At 68.5% G+C, this 9,024-nt stretch overlaps 1 protein-coding gene across 2 annotated transcripts; it reads right to left on the reverse strand.

Moving 5' to 3' along the window:
* Positions 1-769: 769 nt before the first annotated feature.
* On the reverse strand, positions 770-8,331 carry BARHL1 (BarH like homeobox 1). 2 transcript variants are annotated; one of them, XM_084898661.1, is made up of 4 exons: positions 7,972-8,331; positions 7,380-7,549; positions 3,236-3,453; positions 770-1,547 (listed from the first exon to the last, which is right to left on the reverse strand). In XM_084898661.1, the coding sequence occupies exons 3-4, from the start codon at positions 3,298-3,300 to the stop codon at positions 1,259-1,261; spliced, it is 354 nt and encodes a 117-aa protein (XP_084754787.1). In that variant the 5' UTR covers positions 3,301-3,453; positions 7,380-7,549; positions 7,972-8,331; the 3' UTR covers positions 770-1,258. The 2 variants fall into 2 exon arrangements, with proteins under 2 accessions (XP_084754787.1, XP_084754786.1); XM_084898660.1 differs by having other exon boundaries at positions 3,236-3,458; positions 7,380-8,075.
* Positions 8,332-9,024: the final 693 nt, after the last annotated feature.

Raw genomic sequence — 9,024 nt, forward strand, 5'->3', positions numbered from 1 at the left:
GGCCGGGGCGGGTGTGGTGTAAGCTGTCCCCCCTCCACCTCCAGGCAGCCCTCCGGGCACCACCATGCCATCAAAGGAAGGGGCTCAGGTCGTCGAGCCCCCAAACCTCCCGGGCGTGTGAGCTGCAGGTGGTGGGGGGGGGGGGGAGCACCTACCCCGCCTCCCCACCTCCCGGAGAGGGAAAGGCCTCAGGAGGTGACCTTGCCCTTTGACCCTGAGCTGGAGGCCTGGAGTGAGGCTGAGATGTAAGCCCCTTCCCCTCTGGGGCTCATCCCCCCACTTACTCTGACTCGGGGCGCAGAGGGAGGGAGGCGATGCGGAAGTGGGGGTACCCGCTGGGCGTCAGGTTCCCAGCGAAAGCTCTTGGGGTCCCACCCTCCCGGGACCGGAGCCGCCGGGCGCGGGGCGGAGGGCGGGGCGGGGGGGGGCGCCTCGGAGCCCATCTGTCAGGCCCGCACCCGGCGGGCCGGTCACCAGCTGCCGGCGCCCGTGTCGTGGCCAGATGAGCCGGCTCAGCGAGGGCACCGCGGCCCAGCCCGGCCGCAGCGCCGGCCGCTGACCCACCGGCCCCCGGGACAGGCTGGGGCGGCGGGCCAGATGGAGGGGAGGCGGAGGCGGGGGTGGGGGAGAGAGGGAGACCGAGGCCGGGGAACCGCCCGGGCAGCACCGGGAAGCGGGGGGTGAGGGTGGAGGGAGCGGGGTCCCGGGAGGGGACACTCAGAGGGGCCACGGGGTGAAGAAGCTGCCCGCACAGGCGCCGTCCTTTGTACGAAGTTTATTTCACATTTAAAAAAGCGAGAGCCGAGCGCCGGTGGGGCTGGGTCAGGGCTGGGCAGGCCCCGGCCCCTTCCTGCCCCGCCTGCAGGGGGCAGCTCGGGGCACAGGGCACGGACTCACGGACACGGTCACGGCTCAGGTCACGAATAAATAACCTCATATACACTTTGCACACCGTATGTACAGGCGGCCGCCCCTCCACGGCCGCGTGCGGGTGGGCTGGGTGCTGGCGGGAGCGCGGGGGGCAGAGCGCCTCTGGGGGCGCCCCGGCCGCTTCTGGGAGGGACAACGGGGTGGCCCTGGCGCCGCAGGGGTGCCGTGTATGTACATCCGCGGGTGGCAGTGCTCCCGTGGGCTGGCCGAGAGGGAGGGCCCAGGGAGGCTGGGGGTCCGGGTCCGGGTCCGGGGTCCGGTCCGGCTGCAGGAGACTTGGCCTCTGGCCCTCGGGGACGCGCGGCTGGAGGGCCAGGGGCACCGGCGCTCACCGGGGCTGCGCGGCGCGGGGCAGCACGCCGGCCAGCGGGGGCAGCGGCGGTGGCTCGGCGCCCTGCAGGCCGTGCAGCAGCAGGCGGGGCACCAGGGGCCGCTGCAGGGCGGGCGGCGGCGCGCTGGGGCCGCGGTACAGGTACAGCGCGGCGCCCGGGTCCAGGTTGGAGACCAGGCTCTGCGGGTAGAAGTACGGCGACGGGAACATCCGCTGCAGCGCCGAGTAGTTGCCTGCCTCCGCCAGCAGCTCCAGCCCCACGGCCGTCTGCCGCTTCCACTTGGTCCTGGGGGCCGAAATCAAGGCCGGCGGGGTCAGGCCGAGGCCAGACAGCTCCGCGGCCGGACCCCCCGCGGCCCGGACCCCCGCCCCTGGGTGCGGGGCCATGGTCCTGCGGGAGGCCCGGGGACCCACCGCGGTGTCAGTGAGGTAGCGCCAGGCTCCGCTTCCCCAGGTTACACGAATCGGCTCCTTCCAGCGGCCCCGCCTCCCACGGCCACTCGTCCCCTTTGCAGAGAAGCAAACGGAGGTGCGGGCATTTTCCCAGATGGTCCCCACCGGGCAGAGCCCCGCTCCAGCCTCTAACCTCTCCTCTGTCCAGGGAGGCACAGCTGTCCCTCCCTACTTCCCCGGTGCACCCGCCCCCCACACCCCCCCCAGGCAAGATGGCCCGGAGAGAGGACCGGGAACCCTGGGTTTGCTACCACCTGTGGGCGAGGCTGCACCCCAGGAGCCCAGGCAGCCGCTTCTGCAGAAGGCGCCCCCGCCCCGCCCCGCCCCGCACACCCTCTCCGTCACCCAGGTCCGGGGCTGGGGCACCTCAGCCCGTCTGTTGCTGAAACCCCCCCCTCAGGCCGCTGAAGAGGGGGGGCGGCCAGGAGGTTGGGGCGCAGACCCTGAGTGTCCCGGGACCGAGGCTGGGCAGCCCCCTGAGGTCCCACGGAGGCGGCTCCCACACCGGCCGTTCCCCTCCCTGAATTATTCATCGTCGTCATAATTGTGTAATTACTGTAACGGGCCTTAATTATTGATGCCCGGAGCAGGGATCGTATTTATTATTCATGGCCGATGCGTCCGGAGGCTTGTTTATGGAGAGCGCCGGCCGGCCTCTGCCGGTGTGCGAGGGGCGTGGGGCTGCGTGTTCCGTGTGACGGTGAGTTATGTTGTGTGTGTGCCTGTGTGTGTGAGTGTGTGTTCTGTGTGAGGGTGAGTTATGTGTGTGTGAGCCTGTGTGTGTGTGTTCTATGTGAGGGTGAGTTATGTTGTGTGTGTGTGTGTTCTGTGTGCAGTGAATTATGTTGATGTGTGTGTGTGCCTGTGTGTGTGTGAGACCATGGGTTGAGTGTGTGTATGTGCGTGTGTGTTGGTATATGTGTATCTTTGTCCCTGAGTGTGGTAGGGAGGGAGATTAGAAAACACCAGTTCCCCAGTCCCCGGAGGAGCTGGGGCGGGCCCTCCCCGTTTCAGCACCAGAAAGACCGAGGAGGCCAGAGAGGCTGGTAGAACCCAGAGCCCTCCCGACCCCACCCCCAACAGCCCCTGCCCCCTACCTCCCTACCATCCCCACCCCCACCCCACCCCAGGGACCCGCCTATTTGTCCTCCCAGAAAAATACTCTGGACACAGACCACCACCTGCTCTGGCCTGAGGCTCCCCCGGGAGGACTCGGGGCCCTAAGTCTGAGTTCAGGCGGCAGGTGGGACCTGACTGGCCCATGGTCTGTCTGCCCCCCGCCCTGGGGGAGGCCTGGCGCTGGAGGCCGGCTCACGCCTGTCTCTGTGACGCGGGCAGGGTTTGGGCAAGGCCTTCTCTCCGGTCCCGGTGTCCCTGCGTTCACAGGACGGGGAAGCCCGGGGCCCCTATGGTCAGGCCTGGGACGTGCTCCGTGGAGGGGGTAGGAAAGGCGAGGGAGCCCCTTCCGCCCTACCCCCCCCCCGCACCCCTCGCCCCAGCCCTCCCCCCAGCCGGCCTCACCTGCGGTTCTGGTACCAGGTCTTGACCTGCGTGTCGGTGAGGTTGAGCGAGGCGGCCAGCTCCATGCGGTCCTGCACGCTCAGGTACTTCTGCCGCTCGAAGCTGCGCTCCAGCTGCGCCAGCTGATGGTCGGTGAAGGCGGTGCGCGCCTTGCGCGGCTTCTTCAGGCGCACCGGGGGGCTGTCCCGCGAGCTGGAGATCTCCCGGTCGCCCTCCTCCTTCACTGCGGGCACAGGGGCGCGTCAGGCCCGCCTCGTCCCGCGCCCCGTGCCCGCCGGCTGGCGCCCTCCCGCCCAGCTCCCCGGCCTCGCCGCGCCCGCTCCCCCGGCCTCACCGCGCCCGCTCCCCCGGCTGGCGCGGTCGCTCCAGTAACCGGGGCTCCCGGACAGCAGTGGTCCGGCTGCGGCAAAGCCACTGGGAACCGGGACCACAGCCCCGGATGGAGGACTGACCCCCCGGGGAGAGGTGGCCCAAACCGAGAGGACACACCCCCTTTCCCTGCGCTCCCCGAGGGTGAGCCCAGCGGCTGGCGGCACGCCCTCGGGGGAGGGGCGCAGGGGTCCCGCCGGTGGCTGTCGGATGCTCTGGCTGCAGGGGGCCGGTGAGGGCGGAAGCTGAGGGCGGGAGTCTGGGGAGGAAAACCCGCTTGGAGGGACAGGACGCTGTGCGCCCGGCGCGAACCCTGGTCCGGACGGTAAATCGCACCCACACCTCCCGGCCCCTCGGGGGGTGCAGACCTAAACGCCGGGCCCGCCGGGTCCTAAGCTGCAGCAGCGCCCGGTGCCCCAGGCTGAGCTCGGGGCGAATCGCAGGCGCCTGGTCTTGGAAAATTAAGCGATGGGTTTGTGCAGAGTCCGTTCCCCGGTCCCCACTGCGCCCACTGTGGCTCCCAACTAGCTCTGCATTGTGTGTGTGTGGGGGGGGGTTCTGCCCCTCGGGGGGACCCCCAGAGAGTTCTCACGCCTGAAGCCCAAGGACAGGACCCCAAGAGGGTTATTTTTCCCGAACACCACGGCGGCTCTCGCGGGGGTGACCGCACGGAAGCGCACACTGGCCAGGCAAACTCCGTCTCCCTCCTTCTCCCCTAACGCGAGGGTGTAACCAGAGAGACCACTTCCCCCAAAGGGGGTCCGGCTGGGCCCCCCCCCCCTATTCTCTCCGCCTCTCCTTCACGGTGAGCCTCATTGTGCCTGGCGTGTGTAGTGACAAGGTTCAGCTGAATGCGAGTTGATTCCTCTCTGCAGGAAACAATAATCCGGTTAATTGAGCCACCAGGGAGGGAGCCGTCTCAACCGGAAAGGCCTGGGTTTGCAGCGGGAGGTGCGGGCGCCGTGTGCACCGAGGCGGCTGGCGGGGCCGGGAGAGCCTCCGGGGAGAAAACGCCTCCTCCGGCCCAGCGGCCGCCCTGCCCTCCCGCCCGGCAGGGCACTGGCCGGCGCTGGGAGCCGGCTCCGCAGGTAAAGTTTAACAAAGTGCACGGAGACAACGGTCCAAACTCCATCGTGAAACCGCGGAAACCTGGATTCTTGGCCTAATTGCCCGCCGGACTGTTTGTGAAAACCCGCTTCTGGGGGCTGAGGCTGAGGCTGAGGGCTGAGGGCTGAGGGCTGGGGCTGGGGCTGAGGCTGAGGCTGAGGGCTGAGGCTGAGGCTGAGGCTGAGGCTGAGGCTGAGGGCTGAGGCTGAGGCTGAGGCTGAGGGCTGAGGCTGAGGCTGAGGCTGAGGCTAAGGGCTGGGGCTGAGGGCTGAGGGCTGAGGCTGAGGGCTGAGGCTGAGGCTAAGGGCTGGGGCTGAGGGCTGAGGGCTGAGGCTGAGGGCTGAGGCTGAGGCTGAGGCTGAGGCTGAGGGCTGATGAGGGCTGAGGGCTGAGCTGGGGGAAGGGGAGCTGGTGGTGGGGAGATCGGCTTTTCTCTAATCCTCCCGGCGCGGGCGGGAGCCTTTGGAGGCCGCCTCCAGTGCCTCCAGGAACCCGCCCGCCCCCTGCGGCCTCCGCTCCCAGCCCGGAGGCCACACCTCAACGCCCCGGAGTTTTTGAGACCCCCTCCGCCCCGGGGGAGGGTGGTTTGGAGCAGAGTGCCCGCTCGGTTTCTTGGCAGACGGATGGACAGACGGACAGACGGACAGACGTTGGCTCCAGCAGCTGGAGTCCCGGCAGACCTCCCTCCCTGGAAGCCTGGCCTGGCTCCTTCCAAACAGCACTTTGGACTTTCGTTCTCCTCGGAGCCTTTGAAGACTGACCGCCCCCCAGGCCCTCCGTGGAGCAGAGGACGCGCTCGGGAAGTGGGTGGGATGAGGCCCCCCGGCTGCTCTGTGTCCCCGCCAGCCTCTTCCCTCGGCCCCGAAAAAGCAGCTGCACCGCTCCGGGCTCGGCCGTCCCCGCCCTTTCACCCCGGGCTTTGTCGGCGCGAAGGCGGCACCACCTCGGGGTGGGTGGGAAGACCGTCCGCCCTCCTCCTCGCCGACCGGAAAGATACACGGACAGCGGCCCTCCCGCTCCCCGGTTAGACATCTTCTCGGACCCGGGGGCACTGATATTCCCAGGATCTCAAACGAAACCTCTCCTCAAAATCCCAAATAAAAGGAGACAGGAGCCCGATGCTCTCCGCCCGGCACCGCCGTTGGCCACTCCTGCCCCTCACTCTGCCACAAAGCGGGTGTTGCTGAGAATTCCCAGCAACAGAACACGGTTATAAACAGACGATCCTGCCGCTGCTCTGCCTTCCCTGCCTTCCCGCACCCGTCCTCCCCGGCAGGTTTGCTTCGCCGTGGGAAGCAGCCCTGGGGTGGAGCCCGGGGTTCTGGGCCCCAAGCCTGCGGCCTCCGGGGCGCTCTGCTCCACCTGCCCGCTTCCTGGCGGCCGGGCTGCCGGGGCCGGGCGGGCGGTGCTGGGGAAGCCGAGGACAGCAGATGGGGCGTGGGGCCCCGCGCGGTGCGGGTTTGAGGTCAGGGCCTGTCCACAAACGAATTCTCGGCCGGAAGGAGAGTGCTCCGAGCCGGTCTGTGTTTTTGTGAAGATGGGTACAAACAGGGGCCCGAGGTGCAGGCCCCAGGCGGCAGAGCAGCCGCCCTCGCAGGGAAGTTCTGTCTGAGGAAACGGCTCGGAATTAATTCTGAGCTGACAGAGCTCCGAAGGGCCTCGGCCAGCCGGGCTTCCGCTGCAGGGGACATGGCTCTGTGGCCGAAGCCCTGACTCCCCCCCCCCCCCCGCCCCGCCTGCCTCCCACTTCTTGCGGGGAGAGAACTGGTGAAAGAGCTGACGTCCAGGCAGGGGCCCGGCCACGCGGGCGACTATAAAATTAGGGTTCTCCTTTTTCCGATTCCCTTCCTTCTTCCTTCTTTTCCCCTCCCTCCCCCCTCCTCTCCGCCTTGGTCTCAGCTCCCTGGTTAAGGCGGGATGAAAGGGAACAAGGGCAGGTTCACAGAGGTGAGAGGCAAGCGAAGGGCCAGTGACCCCCAGGTAAGGGGACGGGGGCTGGCCGCTCGGAAATCGCTCGATTCTCTTAAAAATCAAATTCAGCGAGAACCGCTGGGTGGGTGCAGGGCTCCCCTCTGGACCAGCCCTCGGACCCGCTCCCCGCCAGCCTCCCAGCCCCGCCTGCTGCTGCCGCTCCTTTGAAGTGAGCATTCCTTTTGCATAATTCCCGGACCCAGAGCGCTGCTGGGCCCATGGGGAGGCGAAGCCCGGTTTTTCTCCCCGGAAACCCAGATGAAAGGGCGGAGAGTTCTGACTGTTCTTAGAATTCACTCTTCTGAGGAGGGCGCTCAGCGGAGCCCTCGGGGTCTGGTGGTTTTGCAGTCTTTTCTCGGCCTCTGGCCAGAGGGGCGCCCGCTCCTGCCCTCCAGCCCCCCTGGCAGGGCAGACTCAGCGGAAGTTTGGAGAGTTTGCTCTGTGCATTTGGGGGTCTCTCCTGGGCGCATAGAGTCCCCTTCCCCGAGGTCTGCACCAGATCTCAGTTGCTCAGAGGCATAGCCACGGGCACCGGGAGGTTCGGACAGGCCGGCTGCTCCTGCTCCGCGGGCCAAGGCCCCGGGCCGGGGAGGGGGCGCTCGGAGCCGGCCGGTGCTGAGCCCTCCGTGTGCACGAAGTTTCCTGCTGGTTTTTAGAAACACAGCTCCCCAGCTCCCGCCTCCCGCCGCCGTCTTACCTTTGTACTCGGAGTCGGACGAGGCGTTGCTGCCCCCTTTGTCCAGCTTGTCCCTGAAGTCCTCCCCCGCCTTGGGTGCGAGGCGGCCCCCCGGCTCCGGGGCGGCCGGCGGCCCGCTGCTAGAATAGGGCGCGCAGGCCGCCAGGGGCTTGCAGTCCGCGAGGATGTCCCTGATCAGGAAGGAGGAGGTCACCGTGCGCGACTGGGCTGGGGCCGAGAGCTGGCCCGGCTGCAGGTGCGAGTCCAGACCGGGGCCCGGCGCCCCGCCAGCGCCAGGCCTCGGGGCGCCCGCCTCCAGGCAGTCCCTTGCCGGCGAGGCCGGTGAGGAGCAGTCGCTGCTGCTGCTGTCCGAGCCAGGACTCAGCTCCAGGGGCGAGCGGCAGTCCCCGAGCAGGGGGTCCCCCTGGGGGAGGGCGGGGCTGCCCGCCCGGTGGGAGAGGATGGAGTCGATCCCAAAGCCATTGGAGCCTTCCATAGCCAAGCGTCCGCCTGTCCCCTCCGGCAGCTCCCCACCCACCCCAGCCCGGCCGCGCTGTCCTCGCCCCTAGCTGCGGGCTGGCATGGGGAAGGCGGGCAGGGAGCCTGCGGGCACCTTGGATGGAGTTCAGCCTCGGGGGAGCCCGGCAGCTCTGGGACAGCCTCCTCTGCGCATTAGATCCGAGAGGGCTCAGCGCGTCTTCTGCGGCATCGCGCCTCGCCGCCAGCCGAGGGGGGGTGGTGGGAGTGTCAGGGAGGGACGGGAGGGAGGGCGCGCCAAGTTGGGGAGCGCAAAGGGGGAGACGGACGGCCCGGGCGCTCCTCTGGCGCAGGAGAGGCGCGAGGGTGTTGGAATCTAGAGAGAACGGCGTCTGGAAATCCACGCCGCGCGCTTCCTCCGGGCGACGTGGCCGCAGGCGGCGGGCCCGCACCGCCGGGGGCCGCGGGCTACGGGCCGGCGCAGCGGCGGGCACCCGGCGGCGTCAGCACCGCGGACAGCGGCAGCGGCCCGGGGCGCATGGCTCTCCGGCGGCAGGTCCTCTCCGCGCCCCGCGCCGGCCGTCAGCACCGCGGACAGCGCCCGGCCCCGCGCTCCGGTCGGTCCTCCGCGCTCCGCCGCCCCCGCCTCAGGATGAACTCGGGTCACTACTTTGGGGCCGGGTTTTGTCTCTCTTTTCCCTCGGTATGCGGTGTGAGTGTGAGTGTGAGTGTGTGTGTGTATGTGACTGTGTGTGAGTGTGAGTGTGTGTATGTGAGTGTGTGTGTGTGTGTGTGTGTGTGTGTGAGTGTGTGTGTGTTTTAAAGGGGGCCAGCCCACGTGTCCCCGGAGTGACGCCGCTGATTGGCTGCGGCCGGTTTTGGGGGTGATGTCACGGCTCGGCGGTCGCGGCCCGATTCTCTTTCCGTTTGATTAAAAGAGACACCGAATTAATTACCGCCCGGCCCCCACTGCGTGCGGCGGTTCCGCGCGGTTTGCCGTCATTAGGCCGCGATGGGGCCCCTAACGGGGTGATTAGCTGGGGGCGGGGGAGGGGTCCGAGCCCGCGGCGCCCCGAGGCTCGGGATGTGAGTTGTTTGTTTTTTAAGTTCTCATCAACCCTTTCCGGCCGTTATTCAAGCGATTCGCCCCGGGGCTGTCCCAGGGCCCTGTTCTCGGCCCTCCCCGTCC

This window comes from Pipistrellus hanaki, assembly GCF_964339955.1.
Source record: "Pipistrellus hanaki genome assembly, chromosome: 11".
Classification (NCBI taxonomy): Eukaryota; Metazoa; Chordata; class Mammalia; order Chiroptera; family Vespertilionidae; genus Pipistrellus; species Pipistrellus hanaki.